Consider the following 20,276-nt stretch of genomic DNA (forward strand, 5'->3'; position numbering starts at 1 on the left):
CGACGACGCCCGTCAGCGCAGCGGGGCTGGCCCGGAGGTTTCTTCACTGCTCCCCGCTCCCCTGAGAGGTAGGGACTCCGAGGAGGCGAAGGCGGCTGAGGAGGCTTTCTTTGCGCACCTCGACACCTACCCTTCGCGAGCGATTGGCTAGAAATCGTAGGGGACCGTCTTACCTCAGCAAAGCGTGCGTCTCCTGGAATCAGAGCTTCGAGTGAGGACCGATCTGGGGAAATTGGGGCGGTTTTACTTCTCCCTCAACATTTTTCGTCAGAGACCACGAAAGAGGCCTCTCTGCTGGCGCCTTTAGTTTCCTCAGATTATAACCTTCCCAACTGCCCGCAGCGTCCAGTCTCCCCTCGCCAGCAAAATGGTACTGGCTAACTCAGATGTCTGCGAGATTAGCTGTGTTGTTAACTTGGCTTCCTGGTAAATTCGTGGATAGTAGACTCGAAAAGAATTTTTTCTGAGCACTTAGGTATCAATATATTCATTTAAAAACCTGTCTTTGCTGCCAATTCATCAGTTCTTACCTGTCCTTGAGAGACTGACATGCCACAATTCAGACTTTCATATTTCTTATTATCCACAAGTGAAAATATCTTTTTAAAGTCCGGGTACACTGATTTATTATGTTAGCAACTGATTAGCATTTCTGTTAAAGTTTTGGAAGAACATTTAAATAGCTTCTTCAGCATCTAAGAGCTTTTTTTTTTTAAGAGAGATAAGGTGAGCTCTACTTCTAGAACTTGATCTGGATTAGAACTCCTGTGTCTTTTGTCCATCTTTGTGTCCAGATTCTTCATGGAAGAATCATTATACAGAGAAAATGGCTAAATTACTAGTGTCGTCTAAATACCCAGCCATTAATCCCACTAGTCCATGCCATTTTCATTTAAGAAATATAAGAAATGCCGAATAAAGACTATTAGTTGCCCCATTCCACAGATAAATTGGAATGAATCCAGGTACAGTGGAACAAATTCAAATACAGTAGCTGGAATGGAAGTTACTTACTTTAAACTAAAATACTAGATTTTCCCAGGATCTCTTAAAGGAAAAATAAAGTCAAATTTTAAAAGTTTTCCCAAGTAGACTTGCAGTATAGTTTCACAGGACTATTCATAGCTTTCAATAACTTTCAGTAAGAGCTCTCCCCTTAAATTGTTTATCAACGAGTCACCCTGTATATGAGATCTTTAGTTTCTGAAAGGTAGTTTGGAATCAGTTCCTACAGTGTTACTGGTTGCCAGCTGCTTGAATGTACCCAGCATCGGCATGGTACAGATCTCAGCAACACAACTCTGGCCTTGGACATTTCTTGTCTACTTTATCAGCACAGTGGCATGCAACCTGACTCTGAATTAAGAAGACTTTCACAGTAAGTGACATTCTTGGTTGAACTGTGATTAGATTGTAAGTGAAGGAAAAGAAAGTTAGTGACAATTGTTAAGAATCAGGAGTAACTGACAAATGAAAACAAAGTGTAAGAAAGAAGAGGAATCATACGGTGTAACTGAAGTTTGGCCAAACTAAATAATTCCAATGAAAAATTGTCTTAGGTATCTGAATTACCTGGGTGGGGTATTGCTGCTGCTGCTAAGTCGCTTCAGTCGTGTCTGACTCTGTGCGACTCCATGGACGGCAGCTCACCAGGCTCTGCTGTCCCTAGGATTCTCCAGGCAAGAATACTGGAGTGGGTTGCCATTTCCTTCTCCAGTGCATGAAAGGGAAAAGTGAAAGTGAAGTCGCTCAGTCGTGTCCGACTCTTAGCGACCCCATGGACTGTAGCCTACCAGTAAATGGTTTCCTTTTTTGTATGTTCCATGCTTCTAAACTGTATTTTTATAAAGGGTTCTCAAGAGGCTATTATGTTATCAGAGAGGGGCAAGGAATTCTTCCTGGGTTCAACTGATTAAAAAGCAAATAAAAACAAGTTTTCTATTCAGTTGTGTGGAGAGGCAGTTCAGTCAAATTATAAATCTAGAAAGATTCTTAAAAGGCTTTCTACTTGGATTCTGTAGCTTTAGGCTACTGTTCAGTCTGCTCATCCAGAAAAATAATTGTATTTCCTATTTTAAAACATGCCTAAAGTTGCAAGATTGCAGTTTCCTTTGATAGCTAGTGTAAGTTTAATCAGCCTAAGTTCTGTACAGTTGACCAAACTCAATTTCTTTTATAGAGGAAATGAGGCTTGTTCAGAGTATGCCTCAGGGGTTCCTAGAGACTCATGTGTGGGTAGCATAGTAAAAAAACTTTGGCCAGCTAGTTAATTTTATGGAAGGTGAGGCAGGATTAAATGACATCCACCAAAGAATTCACTGAGACGTTTCACACATATAATTTACAACAAAAAGATGTACAGTTTGGTAAGTAGAGTTGTTAATTATTTGTCTCTTAAAATTATATTTGATCTTCTTATAATTAGGTTTTTACATGATACTTCTTGAAGTTCTGGTCTGTGTTATTATATAATAGGAAAGGATCCAATAACTGAAATGACACTGGTGTTTTACTTTTTAAAATGATCCCCCTAGGTTAGTGGTTACCAAACATATGCACACATAAAAGTCATCTAGGGGAGGTTGTTAGAATACAGACTATGCTATCTTTAGCCCAGCGGAAGAGTCTGATGCCATTGGTCAGAGGTAGGGCTGGGAATCTTGCAGGTGAGTCCAAAGCAGCTCATCCTCAAACCACATGTTGAAAATCTCTCTCCAGAATGGAAGACAACCATTTCCCTTACCCAAATAACCGTATATTTTAGACTATTAAAGAGTCAAGTAAACATTTAGGAAAGAGTCTTTAGTTACAGCTGAGGGTGGTGAGGGGGCACCATTTCCGGAATCATCTAGAGAGCTTGGGAATCCTAATTCTTAAAAATATCCCCTGAAAGACTCCATCAATCTCCAATTCTGGGGTAATTCATACTCCTTTTAAGAGCATAATGTATACTGCAAATAATTCTAGATGTTACCTAATAAATCACTCCTTAATGAGACTCACTTTAACAGATAATTCAGGTTTTTTTCTTACGTCCAACTGAGTTGAACAAAATTCAAGAGTATATTAATTGGTAATTGGAGATCCTGAGTCACGTCTATCTACTCTAAAACATTTGAACCAGTGGTAGAGGTGGGAAAAGCTTTGGGCAGTTGGGAGTAGAATAAAATGTTCTGAGGAATGTGTTGCAAAAAGAGGTGGGTGGGCAACCAGGACTATCAGATTCTCACTGTGCCAGTGCAAGCCACCCTCTGTCCTTTGATCTTAATATTAATACTATTGTTGTTTTTGCTGTTTGCCACAGCATCCTTAGATTGTATATATAAGGCTAAAGCATAAATCCTTAGAAAGGCAAATTCTATAGCTTCTACTTCTTGACTCTGAAAAGAATGAAACTTTATTTCTAGGATAATTATATATGGCTGTTTCTTTTATGGTTGCCTTGATTCATTTTTGAAAGATGAGGACATTGTAAACTAATTTTTTTGAGCAATCTGAGAACCTTGAAACCAAGCAGCGTTATTCCTGTTTCTTTAGGGAGGTGAATAAAAACATGAGCATGAGCTCATGGTCATGGACTGTGGAGCCAACCTAGCTGACTTGGAATCTTAGCTTCAGTCTTTACTAGTTTTGTGACTTTAGGCAAGTTACTTAATTTCTCTGTGTCTCCATTTTGTCATCTAAAAAGTGGGGCTTAATATAGAGAACCTACATGGTAGAGTCCAGAAGATGTTTAATTAGCTTTCAGAATAGTGCTGGGCACAATAAGTTTTCAGTAAAAATAAGCTAAGTGTTCTTTTCATTATTTACTGTTAAATTTTAAATGTTTTAATGCTTTTAAAGCAGCTTTCATTTTCTTCATTTCCCCCTCTCTATCATAACTAAAGAAACCATTATTTTCTAAATTAGAAGACTCTCTTCATTGTTGTACAGAATCTAGATAGTATTTTAAATAATATTACCATTATCCTTGCTAGTGCTTTATCACTTTGATTTAGAGACTTTTGCAGCAAAAAAAAAAAAAAAAAAAAAATTCGTCAATATATATTGTGTTATTCTGGAGAAACGGTGTAGGTACAAAACCAGCAAAGGCTATTGCTCTGTTTTTTGGCCTTTGTTTTTTGGCAGTGGGGAGAGGAGAGATTCCCAAAGGTTAAAAGACATAGACCTTCATGATATTACTACTCCCCAGAAGTTCTCGGGAGCAATAGGCAAGTCATTGGAGAAGAGATTGCTGTTAGAGAAGCCAATTAGTCCCATGACTAGTAAAGTATTGAAATCATTTTACTTTTTCTTTTTTAACTTTTTATAGTACTACATAGGGCAGTAAAAAGAGTTACTGAGAATTGAGTATACCAGTACTGTTCGTAGCTCAGTTGGTAAAGAATCTGTCTGCAAGGCAGGAGACCTGGGTTCGATTCCTGAGTTGGAAAGATCCCCTGGAAAAGGAAATGGCAACCCACTCCAGTACTCTTGCCTGGAGAACCCCATGGACAGAGGAGCCTGGCGGGCTACTGTCCATGGGGTCACAAGAGTCAGACACGACTTAGTGACTAAACCACCACCAATGTAGTTAAGTCTCACAGTAAGTCAGCACATCCTTCCAAGAACACTAGATGGTGCCCTAAATTTAGTTTTGGGATTTTAAACTGCCTCAGGAGATTGATGTCTTCATTCAATAAGTATTAGGTAATGAACAAAATGTTAAAAATCTCTGCTCTTGTGGAGCTACAGTTTAGTGGTGATGGTAGGAAGAAGGACAATGAAATATAAATGTGATATGCAGTATAAGAAATATAGTATATTAGAAAGTGGGGAGTGCTATGGAAAACAGGGAAAATGAGGTGAAGAGTAGTTGCACTTTTAAATAAGCTTGTCAGAGTGGACTTCATTGAAAAGGTGACATCTGAACAAAAACGTGAAGGAGTCACTGGAGTGAGCGATGGGGACATCTGAGGAAAAAGTGTTTCAGGAAGAGAAACAACCAGGGTAAGATGCCCTATGCCCTAAGGCAGGAGTGGCCTTTATATTTGAAGGATTGCATAGAGATCAGAGTGGCAGGAACGGGGCGAGCCAGGGTGGAGGAATCTGTTGGGCAGGAGGAAGAGGAGATAACATCATGTAAAGCCTAATGGCCTAAGTGAGGATTTTGACTTCTACCCTGATTTTGGATAAAAACACTTTTAATTGAGGTTGTGATTTGAAACAAATGTTGGAGAAGCTAGATAAACTACTGATATGAGATATCATAAATTATGCACAAATTAACATTGTCTTAAGTAAACATATATGAAATGTACTGATTTAAAGGAAAAATTACATGAGTGATTTAGCTAAGTCATGATCAAAATAATATAGGGTCAAAAATAATGTCTTAATAACAGAAGACAGTGAGTTCATGTAAAAACAAGTGTATGGTTTTTCCTGTTCCCTTTCTGAATAATTCAGCCCTAAAGCCATTGTGTGCATGCCCAGTTGCCCAGTCACATCCAGCTCTTTGTGACCCCATGGTCTGTAGCCCACCAGGCTCCTCTGTCCATGAGATTCTCCCAGCAAGAATACTGGAGAGGGTTGCCATTTCCTCCTCCAAGGAATCTTCCCAACCTGGGGATCGATCCTGTGTCTCCTATGTTTCCTGCATTGGCAGGCAGCTTCTTTACCACTTTAGGGGCTTTAGGAAAGCCCTTAAAGCCCTTAGGTGGAACCAAATAAAGTAGGATTCTATGCAGGGTGGTGAGATGCGGGGGCCCAGAATGAGGTGTTGAAGTCCAGCAAGTGGGGGAGGGCATCCCCACAAAAGAGCTCCCTGGTGTGCAGTGCCAGAGCCTGTGCAGGGTGTCAAGAGCAAAAGAGGGGCAAAAATGGCATTTTGGTGGAGAGACAACCCCCAGGTAATAGGATGTTGGCGCAAACATGGGGTCAGGGAACCTGAGAGGGCTGTTGGTGTTCAAGCATGGTGAGGGCTTTTGTGCAGGTTGAGAGCTGGCTGCATCTCTGTGGGGAAGGGATGGTAGCAGTGGCAGTTTGGTTACATAGGAGGATACATGCAATAGGTAACTATATCGAGGATAAAAAAAAGCCAGGTTTCTCACTGTCAGAGGAGGGAATTACAAATACTGTATGGAAAGGGGGAAAGTTAGAATGAGCCCTGTAGTGCTAGATTGGAATTAGAGGTATCCATGGGCTTCCCTGGTGGCTCAGACGGTAAAGAATCTGCCTGCAGTGAGAGAGATCTGGGTTCAAACCCTGGGTTGGAAGATTCCCTGGAGAAGGGCATGGCAACCCACTCCAGTATTCTTGCCTGGAGAATCCCCATGGACAAAGGAGCCTGGCGGGCTACAGTCCATGGGGTCATAAAGAGTCAGACACAACTGAGTGACTAAGCACAGCACATGTGAACTCACAGGTTTCAATACATGTATAGGAGTAAACTGGATACAAAGTGTGTATATGTCACATACCTGCATTTATTTTCTACCTTTTTCATTGAGAAGGCCTTTGAGCAGAGATGCCCCAATAACAGTGGATGCACATCTGAGTCCATATCTTGGCTTCCAAACACCATTGTTCATTAAAAAGAAATAGGACTCCTCGGAGAAATGGCTGACTCTAGGTCTGGAGCAAGAAAAGAATAAGATATACTTGAGACACCTTGTGCTAGGAGGTAGAAAGTGCTCAAAAATGATGTGTCAAGGGACTTCCCAGGCAGTCCAGTAGTTAAGACTTCCCCTTCCAATGCAGGGAGTGCGGGTTCAGTCCCTGGTCGGGAAGATTCCACATGCCTCACAGCCAAACAAACCAAAACATAAAACAGAAGTAACATTGTAGCAGATTCAACAAAGACTTTAGAAATGGTCCACATCAAAAAATGATGTGTGGAAAGAACACAAGTCAGCTTGAAGGGGGCTTCCATTAGCCAAATCAGGGGAAATTTCAGCATCACAATAAGTAATGAGATTATAGCTCCTTAAATAAAATGGAAAACCATGAGTTCATATTGATATAAATAAATGAATAAAAACGTTTGTTGCAAAGTATTTGCATAGGCTTAAAAATAACCTCACCAAAAAAATACTACATTATAAAGGGGGAAAGAGTAACTTTCTAGTGCAAAAACCTGGCAGACACCATCTTAATCAAATGCTGAAAGTTACAATCACCAATGATGAGACTAATCAAAATTATATGCTACCTGATAGGAAATAATGAGAATACAGCATCAGTTCTGTGTCATCCCTTCAGAGATTACAAGGAAACATGAAACAAACCCTAACTGAAGGACTACTGAAAACACTGCTGAAATGACAGCTGCCTTTTTAAATAATAACCATTTAAAAATATATATTTACTTGAAGTCAATTCTACTAATATCTGAGTTGCTAGATTGTGGAAATGTTATTTCCAGTTATCTTCTAATGCTAAAATGAGCTCATTTGTTTAGGTTATATGTGTGAACTGTATAACAATAATGTTTACAAATCCAGATAAATTCTCCTACAGTATTTTTAGAACCTTTATTATTTAAACTGCATGCTGCCAATTTTCATTAGTTTTTCTACCTTCTCAGTCTGGGGAACTATATTTTCATTCTGAGGTAATTCAGTTTGCTAAATACTTTGTCATTTGTTTATATGATTAGAAATGCAATTTTCAAGTGGTAAACTCTCTTTCACCTCTACTCCTTCTGTTAATGATGTGTGAGTGCATGTTAAGTCGCTTCAGTTGTGTCCAACTTTTTGTGATTCTATGGACTCTGGCCCACCAGGCTCCTCTATCCATGGGATTCTCTAGGCAAGAATACTGGAGTGGGTTGCCATTCCCTTCTCCAGGGGATCTTCCCGACCCAGGGATTAAACCCCCATTTCTTGTGTCTCCAACATTGGCAGGCAGCTGATGTCATTATCCATTTGGTCACAGAAACTAGAAATGTGGGAATCACAGTCACTTTCTCCCTTTTACTTCCCTCAACAGACAGACAGACAGACACACCCCTATACCTACACCTAATTGGCCTTCATTATGTTGCTTTTCTCTGACCTTTTCTTGAAACATCTCTACCTGAAGACATCTCTGAAAAGCCTTCTGCTACTGCTAAGTCACTTCAGTCGTGTCCGACTCTGTGCGACCCCACCGACGGCAGCCCACCAGGCTCCCCCATCCCTAGGATTCTCCAGGCAAGAACACTGGAGTGGGTTGCCATTTCCTTCTCCAATGCATGAAAGTGAAAAGTGAAAGTGAAGTCGCTCAGTCGTGTCCGACCCTTAGCGAACCCATGGACTGCAGCCTACCAGGCTCCTCTGTCCATAGGATTTTCCAGGCAAGAGTACTGGAGTGGGTTGCCATTTCCTTCTCTGGAAAAGCCTTCTAGTAACATTAATAATGGTAATAAATGATAGCAAATAATTTACATAACATTTACTATGTGTCAGGGATTATTTCAAGGGCTTTGCAAGTATTCTCATTTGATCCCCATTTAATTATAGAGGAAACTGAGGCACAGAGAGGCTAAGTTACATACCCAAGGTCACATAGGTAAAAAGAGGCAGTGCTGGAATTTGGACCCAGGTAGTATGACACCAGAGTTGGGCTCTTACCACTCATCAGTCCTGTTCAGTTTCACTCAAGCAGATTTGGGCCCCTTTTTGCTCCCATGCACAACTTCTTGTGCACACATCTTTATTATTTTCTTATATTGAAATTTTGTATTTATTTATTGGTGTTCTTAGAAGAACAAGAGAATTGTGTTATTTATATTTACAAAAGTAGAATAATGAACCCACAATACTATATTTTTATTCATTAGAGACAATGAATCCACATATACCCATCACTCCAATTCAGCACTTACCAACATTTTACAATACTTGCTTCAATTATCTTTCTTTTCTTTCTTGTTTTCCTGAAGTATTTTATTTATTTATTTAATAATTTTATTTAGTTAGTTATTTTTGGCTCTGCTGGGTCTTCATTGCTATGCGTGGGCTTTCTCTAGTTGGGGCGAGTGGGGGCTATTCTTCCTTGTGGTGGTCAGGTTTCTCATTGCGGTGACTTCTTTTGTTGCAGAGCACGGGCTCTAGGTGTGCGGGCTTCAGTAGTTGTGGCACACGGGCTTGGTTGCTCTATGGCATTTGCAATTGTCCCAGACCAAGGATCGAACCAGTGAACCTGCGTTGCAAGGTAAACTCAACCACTGGACTACCAGCAAAGCCCTTCTGAAGTATTTTAAACTAAAACCCAGACATTCTGAAATTTCACCTATAAATATTTAAGTAGAACCTTTTAGAGGGACTTTTAATAAATGTAACCATAATCACATCATGACACCTAACAGAATTAATGTTAATTACTACCTTCTTAATCATGAGTTTCTTGAGGGCAGAAATCATTTCATCTCCTGGTTACCTAGTACATCCCTGTACATGCTGGAGTTTAATAAATGTTTGTTGTGACTTAAAAGTTTGTTTTTAAGTTGATAAGAACCATGGCATTTATCTTCCAGAAACAATCTTATAACTGACAATCAGGTTCTCAAGTTAACTGACAACTCTAATTTAATCTACAATGATTAGATTAAGTGACACTAATGTGTAGGCCTGAGCCCCTGGAAGCCTTAAATCCTGAACTATTTTATCTTTGATTACTGAGTCTAGGGAAATCCTGAGTCTAATTTAACCTAGCCCTGAATTTTCTTGTCCTCAATGTCAATCTGGGGAGGACATAAAGACAGGGGCTATACTGGGTGGGAGTGTTCATTGGTAAAGATTTCTTGGAATGAAATATGGCAGAATTCACAAAAAGCATATTCTTTTTTTCTTCATAATAAATTCTGGTTTATTTTTGGATGACAAAAAATAATATATTCTTCAAAGAAACTTTTTCATGGAAATACTCCTGCATATGTGCTAAGAAGGTATTCATTGTTTGTTAGAGCTTAAAAAATTGGAGACAAACCCAAGTGCCGTTATCAAGGGTGTAGTTCAATAAATTATGATTCTTCCACTTAATGTAGCATCAGGCAGCTGTTGTATGTGCTTATGTCATGTCAGTGTGGGAGAACCACGTTGCAGAACAGTATGTGTCTGGCTCCATGTGGATAAAAACGTGTGTGCAGCTACCTATTTATGTCAAGGAATTCTAAAAAGATAGGAAGGAGCACTAAACTGTTAACAGTGGTGGCCAGTGGGTTGGACAGTAAAAATGGGGTAGAATTGAAGGAAACTATCATTTTACTCTATGTACCATAGTAAATATTAAAATGAATTTTTTTAAAATCAAAAGGCATCAATGTTTTAGATAATTTTCTATCAAAATTTTAAAACCAAGAACTTGATATATACAAGAAGCACTGTACAGAAAACAATTTTGACTGGTTTTAAAATGTACAAATATGAAACTATAATCTTTTGAGATTGAGAAAAGCCTAAAATGTTTTCTAAATGATATAAATAGAGTGAACTTTTCTACAAATCTTTATTTAATATCTTCTGTTTGATGAGTACTGTGATGATTGCCAGGAGAGACAGAAGTATGTGTGAAATAATCCCAGCTCCCTGGTGGCTCAGATGGTAAAGAGTCTGCCTGCAATGCAGGAGACCCAAGTTCGATCCCTGGGTCTGGAAGAGCCCCTGGAGAAGGGAAGGGCAACACACTCAAGTATTCCTGCCTGGAGGATCCCATGGACAGAGGAGCCTGGCGGGCTATAGTCCATGGGGTCGCAAAGAGTAGGACATGATTAAGCGACTAAAGCTTGTTCTTCTCTTAAACCGTGTAACCACTGAGGATTATACCATGTGTTTCAAGTAATAGCGAAGGCTAATGGCCTTAGGAATGACAGAGTATCACAGACATGAATTGTGCCTCAGGATTTTAAATTTTTAAGGTCAGATTTTAAATGAATCCCCCACAGGTAGCTAGTGGGAGCCTACTGTATAGCACAGGGAGCTCACCTTGGTGCTCTGTGATGACCTAGGTGGGTGGGAAGGACGGAGGGAGGCTCAGGAGGGAGGGGATATATGCATACATATAGCTGATTCACTTCAGTGTACTACAGAAACTAACAGAATATTGTAAAACACCTATACCCCAATTTAAAATAAGGAATCCCCCATCTCACTTTTATTGAATTATAGTTACAGAATGTCATAATGTCTAATCTGTGGATTACCCTGGAGTGATATATAAGTAGTTCATAGAAAACTGGGAATACTCTTACACATTAAGAATCAATGGCAACAATAGCAAACACACAACATTTATGTGTATTTACAAATGTCTCCTCCTCCTAGTCTCATTTACCCATCCATCCATTTATTTATTCATTTGACAAATATTAACTGAATGTCTACTTTGGCATTTTTCTAGGAGATACTGAAGGTGTTAACAGTAAAATCTAAAGTCTTTTATATATTTTAGAAAACACATTTAAAAATTCTGAGGGTCTCAAATAGAACAGTGTTATTCTTATGCAGAAGTAAGAGGCTAACGTCATGAAGCTTTGCTTATTGCGTTTCTTTCTTATGCTCACAACCTGGTTTTCTTTCTTATTATATTCACAGACCGATTTTCTTTCTTATTGTGCTATGACTGGATTTTTGAAAGCTCTGTCAAAACATCTAAGACATTGGGCATTTTTCCTGATGGTTAATGATTTGAAATTTAGTTGAAATACATAATTAGAAAATGTTAACAAAGCCTGAGTTGATTTACAAGTTACTAGAGCAAAATAAAACATAAACATCTCATTTTTACTTCATCTTGTACATACAGATGTTTAAAATACAGACTTCCAATTTTACAATTCCTATAATCTCTTCTCTTCAATGTCAGTGTGTCAGGCTTTTATTTCTTATTTCAAAATAAATGTTGAAAGATACTGAGGATTGATTCTGTGGAAGGTTTCACAACCCTTTTCTTGATTGATTGGTATATTTTGAAATCATTGGTAAAGATGTTATAGTGGCCATTAATTACCCATAATGTATTATCCTTTTTATATGTGTCTACATTCAATTTGCTAATATTTTAAAGTTTTTATGTCAGTGTTCATAAGAGATATTTGTCTATAAATGTAAAAAAAAATTTTTTTGTTATCAGGGTTATTCAGACCTCATAAAACAAACTTAGAAGGGTCCTTCCTCTTCCATTTTCTGAAACAGTTTAAGATTGGTGTTTGTGTAAGATTTTCTTTAAATGTTTGATAAACTTCACCAGTGAAGTTATCTTGGCCTGAAGTTTTCTCTGTGGGAAAGAATTTGATAACCAATTCTGTTTCTTTAATAGATATGTAGTTAGTCATATTTTCCATTTCATGTTGTTTCAGTTTTTGTAATCATATTTTTTTTAAGATTCTTTCCTGTTTCATATAAGCTGCTGAATTTACTGGTATAAAGTTGTTCATTATATTCTTTTTTTTAAAATGTCTACAATCTCTATAGTGGTAGTTTTTCTCAGTTTTTTATGATGGAGCTTTTTAGATAAATTATCTGGGGCTGCATAAATCACTCAAAACTTGGTAGTTTAAAACAGTAGTGTTCATTTAATACCTCTCACTGTTTCTCTGTGTCAGGAATTCAGGAATGACTTAGATACCCAGTCCTGCCTTGTCTCCATTAAGATTGTGGTCAGGTGTCATCTGGGATTTTAGTCATCTGAAGGCTTGAATGGGGCTGGAAGATTCACTTTCCAAGTGGCATATTCACATAGCTGGCAAGTTGATATTGACTGTTGACAGGAAACTTCAGTTCCTCTCCATGTTGGCCTCTATACCTGTCATGGTGGCTGCCCGCATGTGCTTGCTTCTCTTTGATTGTGAGAATCTGTTTGCTTAGTTTTAATCTGTGGGAATCTTGTGACCTAAATTAGGAAAGCTTTCTCCCAGAGAGCATTTGGTCTACTTTTGCTGGGAACCAATATTGAAGTGATCTCAAGTGAGAATTTTCTGTTCAGCTCCCCTACCTACTACTAGCCTGAGGGTTAGAATCCTGGTTTCAGTGATGCTCAGGATTTTTGCCCTTGTGCTTGACCTTGTATTTATCATTTGTCTGCTGATCACAGCTCCCAGTTCTGAGTTCAATTGTTGGTTGTTGGGTTTTTACTGTTTCGTGTGGTGAGGAAACAAAATTTCCCTTACTTGTTCAGATCTCAGCATTGCATGTCAAGATATATTTTATACAAGATCTAATTGTTTTATAGTGGAAGAGTCTTTCAAGGAGTATGGCCCAGCGTATTGCTGTAACAGAAATATCTCATTCATCCTCCAGTTTACTTCAAATTTGGATTTTTTTCTCTACCCCTCCAGCTAGCCAAAGTTGACAGTAACTCCCTTGTTAACAAATCTGTGGATACATTTCTGTCTTCTTTTTACCCAGCCTCTTAGCAGCATTGCCACCGCTGATCATTTATTACTTCATCTAGTTTTAGCTGAGCACTGTTGTAGATGCTAGAACAAACAGAACAAACAAAAATTCTAAAGATAAGAAACAGGCAATAAACAGGAAACAAGATAAACATGTACTAAGACAAAGGGCAGGAGAGAGGGCATCAAGACTCCTGAAATTTTTTAAGGAACTGAAAGAGTAAGCCTTATTGGAAAAAATTATATTTAAGGAAATACTTGAAGGAGGTAACAGAGTAAGTAAACTGTGAGAATATGTGAGAGAAGAACATTCTAGGGAGTGAAAACAGCCAGTGTACAGGCCTGAGGCAGAACTGAACGTGTGTTTTCAGGAAGAGGAGAGGTCCCATGTGGCCAGAACAAAGTTAGCCTGGGAGATACGATGAAAGATAAGATCAGATAGGGAAGGGGAGCTGGCAGATCATGTGACACCCTGTATGACACTATAAAGACTGACTTACTGAGATGGGAAGCCATTTTTGAGCAGAGTTGTGACATGAACTGATATGTTTTTAAATAATCCCTCTTGCTGGCTACTGTGTTGATAGAAAACCGTAAGGGATCAAGGATGGATGCAGTGAGACCACTTAGATATCATTGTAGCCATCTTTCTCCTTGATCCTTTTTCCTCTCTTGGGTCGATTATTGTATCTCCAGATTGTTCCCTTGGCTTATTACCTGTTTCCTTCTCTAGTTCCTTCTCCAGCACATCTCCGATTTTTAAATATTGAAATACTTCAGACTAGGTCTTAAGATCCTTCTTGTGTCCAGGGCCATTCACTGGGTGATCTCATACAAACCTCTGGCTTTTAATGGTTTTAATACATTTGATTTGTGCTAGTGATGCAGAAACTTAGAGATTCAGCCCTGAGCTCAGACTCATAAACCCAGTAGCCCACTTGCTATCCAAACTGAAACTCTTCATTTCTCCCCAAACCTTTCCTCCCCTAGTCCAGGCTTCCATGCCCCAATAAATGACACTATATTTGCTCAAGCCAAAAAACAGTCATCCTTAATGCCTCTCTTTCCTTCATTTCTACCAATCCATCAGCAAGATGTATTTTTCTGTTCCCACATGAAGGAGCTGTTTCCTCCACAATGCTGTATGTCAAATAACCTCAGAAATCTCAGTAGCTTAATAAACAATGAATATTTATTTTTCTCACCCATGAAACTGCAGGTCAGTTGGTGTTTGGCTGAGTTTGCCTGGGCTTGGCCTGCTTAACTGCAAGCTGCAGGATGGGGTGGGGTCTCCTTCACGTGTGTTCATTCTGGGGCTTAGGCTGAGAGTCAGCAGCTACCCCACGGATGACCACACAGTGATGTCAGAAGCTCAGGAGGGCAAACCAGTCATATTTCAGGCTTCTAGTCACATCACTTGCCGTTGACTGAAGCAAGTCACCTGGACAGGCCCAAAGCTGAGGGGTGGGAAGTGCACTGTATCCATGATGAGGCCACAGCAAGGGGATAGCTATATAATATATTGTGGAAAGAATTGAAACAAATTATCCAATTACTTCGTCTCCCACAACCTCCTAAAGAATTGTACCACTTGCCAGATCTACTGTTAGCCATCATCTCTTGCCCCTGGACAATTATTTCTCTTCTCATCATACCTAGAACAATGCCTTGCATTAATATATGCTCAGTAAGAATGTAATGAATGAACAACTCCCAGCTGATCTTCGATTTCACTGGTTACACTCATCACTCTTCAGTCTCTTTCTATGTAGCAGCCAGGATGGGATTTTAAAACTGTAAATCCAATCTGTGCTGTGAAGAGAAATATATCTGGTCTCTGTCCCTGGTTCCAGGCACACAGCTACTAAATTTCTTGGAATTTCCTGAGTAATAAGACTGATAGGAGCATCTTTTATTCTAATGACATGACTCTTGGTGGGCTTCTTAATAGCTTCAAGATGTGGGCTGGTCACAGGAAAGACCAAACCTAGATTATAGGCCTAGAACTTTCAGCCCCACCTCCCAACCTCAGGGGAGGGGAAAGGGACTAGAGATTGAGGTCAGTCACCAATAGCCGATGATTAATCAATCTTGCGTATGTAATGAAACTCCATAAAAAAAACACTAAAAAAATATCAGGATTCTGAGAGTTTCCAGGCTGGCAAACACGTTGAAGTGCTGGGAGGGTGGTGTGCCCAGAGAGGGCATGGAATCTCTGTGCCCCTTCTCCCACACCTTGCCCTACACATCTCTTCCACCTATTCCTGAATTGTATCTTTTCTAGTAAATGTAAACAGCATGCCTTCTTGAGTTGTGTGAGTTCTAGCAAATAATTGAACCTGTGAAAGGGAACTCTGAATTTACAGTCGGTTAGTTAGAAGTACAAGTGGCAACCTGGGACTTGCGAGTGATATCTATAGTCTTGGTGGACTGAGCCTGTTGATGTCTACAGAGAACTGGAGAATCGCTTGGTGTGGAAAAGCCCATATACATTGGGTGTCAGAAATGTGAGTAAAAACAACACAGACTGTCACATTAGTCCCGGCTTAAAACCCTGCACCAGGTTCCCTTTGCACTTGAACTCCTTACCACGGTCTTTACAGGTCTTTATAAAGGCATCCATTATTCAGCCAGGCCTGGCTCTCCAAACACTAGCATCTGGTACCACTCACCGCTCTCTGGCTAACTGCCCTTTTCCTCCTCAAATATTCCAATACCTTTCAGCTGTAAGACCATTGTACTTGCTGTTCCTTCTGACTGGAATGCTCTTTCTCAAGATCTTGGCATGCTAGCATTCTCTTATCCTCACCCTCTTCTCACTCCACTTCCACCACCATTATGTTTCATCACCACCACCTTGTTTATTCTTTTCAGTGAGTTTATCGCTCTCTGAAATTACCTTACTTTTGTTCATTCCTAATCCTAGAATGGTGTCTGACACATGTTAAGTGCTCTGTAAAAATCTGTTGAGTGGATATACAAGAAAACATTGCCTCCACATTTTTAAAGAAACTCTTTGCTGTCTTTTATTTTCATATACTCATCCAGATGTAAAATGGTATTAAGTCCACATAAAATCAACTCAGGATAAATAAAAATATCGCAGTGTCTGTGTTGATAAAGAAGAAATTGGGGACTGGAGTTGCTACAGCCTGTGTCCTGACATCCTGCAATGTGTGCCTCTAGGGCCCTAGTCTGTGGGGTTGAAGGTCTCAGTAAGGCCACCTTCTACCTCCCTTACCGCGGAGCCAGCTTTCCTGGGTCATCTTTCTTCTTTTTCCATCCTCATCACTGGTTAATGTACAAAATAATTTATTTATTAATATTTACAATCATTGTTTGTTGCCTGTCTCACTGCCCCCTACCTCTGCCACCACTGTGAGCTTCGTGGGCATATGAAGGCAAGGATCCTATTCAGTTTTTTGGGTACGCAGTAGATGTTCTTCCATTTGTGGGATGAATCAATGAATGAATGTTTCAAAGGAAAGGAAGGAATCTGGAAGGTCCTGAATCAATCTCTTTCTCCAGGTTGCTCCAGAGTAGGGGAACCCCCACCATTGCACTGTTTACCTTCCAAGACACTATAGGCAAAACCTCTATGAGGTATATATGTTTACTAGTTTATTCACTGTCAGAATGGCTTTACTTGTATATTTATAACTCCATCTTGTGTGCATGCTATCTTTTGTATGTGAATCCTTTGTTCACACTGGAGCTCACATAAGGAGGAATTTAGCTTGGTATATATGACATCGTGATAGGAAGTGACATAATGATAGGGCAAAATCTGATAAAGTTCAGCTCCATCCTGTAGAGGCTATTTTCTCCTTGAGCACACACTACTTTTCTTCTGCCCACAAGGAAAGCCCAGTAGTTGTTTGAATGCCGGATAAAGCTGAGCACTTAAATTTATCATCAAGAAGGTATTAAAAGAAGAGGAGCAAGAGAGTACAAGCACTAAAAGTGTTACAGCTTTGGTGAGAAGTGACCACTTCAGCTATATTTAGCAGCTATATTTCTCTTTTAATTTCACATTTTCTAAGGATGATGAAATGAAAATATTTTGGAAAAAAAAAATAAAAAAATAAAACAATAAAAAAAAAAGAAAATATTTTGGTCTTGGTTATTTTTCACAAGTTGTCTTGTCCTCATGAGAACCATCCAGTCTCAAAATATCAACAAAAATCTTTCTTTAAAAGATAAACTATGTATTTTTCTTTGAAACAACTGATGGGAGAGAAATTCTTCCTTAAGTTTGAATAGTCATATTTTTAAGTTGCTTGGAGGTAGTTATATATGAATCTTCATATTAACTTGTATCTCTCTCATTTAAAAGAAAAGATGAAAGAAGAGAATTAACTCATTAATTATTTAAAATACTTGGTGCAACTGTTCCTTGTGAGTTAATCCAGGCACTTGGAAGAAAATTACACTCAGTGTTAATAACATTGCCAACCTTTTCCAGTATGCTGCACTCCAAATACTATTGTGTTTTCATTGACAACAGTCACTATTACATATGCATGTGAAAAACAGGCATTTTCATCAGAATTACTGTAATAGCATTAAGAGATTATTATTTTTCCAATTTCTTTGGAAGAAAATTCACTTAAATTAGATTATTTATTACTTGACTGCTCTCCTGTCTTGCCTGTATGTTTAGGTAACTGGAGTCCATGAAAGTATAAACTTCAGAATAAAAAGCATGATTTTATACATTGATGATTTCAAATAAAAGAGGAGTGCTAGTCTGTGTGCTTCATTTCTTTTGAGAAAGTTAAGTCTGTGTTCTGTTTAGGAGAGATAACACTTTTTGTCCCTGTAGGTGGCCCCCGTGGTGTAGCCATTAGTTGCTAATTACTTGCAAACAAATAAACAATTAACTCCTGGAGCCTCTGGCTGGGCCAGTGTGCATTGACATGCTAAAACTTTCTGAAACGGGATTTTAATTAGTGACGTTCTAAATCCAGCCCCCTTGTCAGCGGAGCAATAAGGTGAACTGCAGGAAGGTCCAGCCCCGGACACGTGGGGCAGAGCCAGCCAGGGAGGCTTGGAGCTGTTGCTCTGTGCAGCCCACGCAAGGATGTCTCCTAGCCTTCAGGAAGGTGCTCGGCTTGGGGAAAGCAAACCCTCACCCTGCCCCTTTTCAATTGAGAGTATCTTAGGACTGGACCAGAAGAAAGACTGTGTTCCATCCATGAAACCCCACAGGCCCTGGGCAGACACCTGCGGCTCTTCAGGTACGCCACAACTTAATTTTAAAATTTCTTTGTTAATTTGTTTACAGTGCTTAATTTGGCCTTTTTTCTTTTTTTCATATTACATAGACTTAGAGAAAAACTTTACTTTCATCCAAGTACATAATTGAAATATCTAGCACTTTTAATGCCTCCATTTGAGTGTTATGGGAAATAAAAAGAACATTGGCCTTAGATCCAAGTAGGTATGAAGTGCACCCACGAGAAATGCCAGGAGCCTTCATTTACTCTGGGTTTATTTGCCATATCATATATTCTAAATCTCTTCTCACTGAAGAATAAATGACATTCAGAGGCCAGAATGTGTTCTCTATCAGCAAGACAGGGCTCTCATTTTTGTTTGCTTTTTGGATTTTGGTCTCCTGTGAAACCCAGAAGAATTCTACTAGGAAAGTTAGAGACAAGTTTCTGAAATTACTTCTTATACAACTTTGTAGAATATAGAATTGGACACCTAAAATGGGATTTATTTTTTCTCTTTTTAGGGAAAGAAGTTAACCTATGTCTACATGTCCCAACTGTTCCCAATGGGATCTCATTACCTCAAACTGTGGATCACTCAGTGCCGGAAGAAAGCGTTTTGAAATACGAAGATTACTTTTCACCCTCAGAGAGACTTTCTTTGAAAAGAGAGTTGAGTTGGTATAGAGGCCGAAGACCCAGAACTGCTTTTACTCAAAACCAGGTAGGAAGTTTTTTCAGCCAATAATCTTAATACAAAGGCTTTAACTGATGCCCTGTTGGGCAAAAAGCCCATCCACTTTGGGATCTCAGTTTAGAAGCCTTATTAATGAAATGATAGACTGCATCTCTCTCTCTCTCTCTCTCTCTCTCTCTGTCTCTCTTTCTATCTCCTTTAACAGTTTCTGGATAGTCATTTAAAAAAAAAAAAAAGGCTTACAGATTAATTGCAACTATTTCCTTATTCTTAGATTGAAGTGTTAGAAAATGTCTTTAGAGTAAACTGCTATCCTGGCATTGATATCAGAGAAGACTTAGCTCGAAAATTGAACCTAGAGGAGGACCGAATCCAGGTAAAATTTCAAACTTAGTTATTACTTGTGGCAATGAAAATGTTAACAATAAAATAACATTTCTGAGATCTGTTTTATCTTCCCTTAATTTTAGATCTGGTTCCAAAATCGGCGTGCAAAGCTGAAAAGGTCCCATAGAGAATCACAGTTTCTAATGGCAAAAAAAAATTTCAACACAGATCTCCCGGAATAAATAGAAAACTAAACATGTGGAATTATCTTGCAGTTGCAGAACATGAAGAATTAATGGAGCTATCAAGTGTTGAAAATGTTATGTTTTCTGTGTTTAATCTGAGTACTGTCATTTTTCTTGGAAAATATATTGTAAATAATTACTATTATAACATGGTACCTGTTATACTTGGGCACTGTTAGTTACAATAAAGGCCTTTCCTATATATTTTAATAAACATTTGCAGAAAAAGCCAGTTATTTTTGGTGAGCAAATTTAATCAAATAAATTAGTTTGTTAAAATCAGTAAACTCATAGCTAATTGACTCTACAACTGGATTCCATTTACAAAATAATTCAAGTCAAATAATCTGAAGAATGGCACAGAGATGTGATTTGTTTCAATAAGTTCCCTTCAACTGCATTTTGAAATGTGATTATACTTAATATATTATATA

At 38.9% G+C, this 20,276-nt stretch overlaps 1 protein-coding gene across 3 annotated transcripts; it reads left to right on the top strand.

The window, feature by feature from the left end:
• Positions 1–65: 65 nt before the first annotated feature.
• Positions 66–20,074, top strand: HESX1 (HESX homeobox 1). Of its 3 annotated transcripts, none has more exons than XM_081524843.1 (5): positions 66–1,378; positions 18,325–18,594; positions 19,098–19,297; positions 19,545–19,646; positions 19,741–20,074. In XM_081524843.1, exons 2-5 carry the CDS (start codon positions 18,438–18,440, stop codon positions 19,837–19,839), a joined length of 558 nt encoding a protein of 185 aa, XP_081380969.1. In that variant the 5' UTR covers positions 66–1,378; positions 18,325–18,437; the 3' UTR covers positions 19,840–20,074. The 3 variants fall into 3 exon arrangements, with proteins under 3 accessions (XP_081380969.1, XP_081380971.1, XP_081380970.1); XM_081524845.1 differs by having other exon boundaries at positions 18,512–18,594; XM_081524844.1 differs by having other exon boundaries at positions 66–211.
• Positions 20,075–20,276: the final 202 nt, after the last annotated feature.

This window comes from Giraffa tippelskirchi, chromosome 9 (genome assembly GCF_054371585.1).
Source record: "Giraffa tippelskirchi isolate mGirTip1 chromosome 9, T2T-mGirTip1v1.2.pri, whole genome shotgun sequence".
Taxonomy (NCBI): domain Eukaryota; kingdom Metazoa; phylum Chordata; class Mammalia; order Artiodactyla; family Giraffidae; genus Giraffa; species Giraffa tippelskirchi.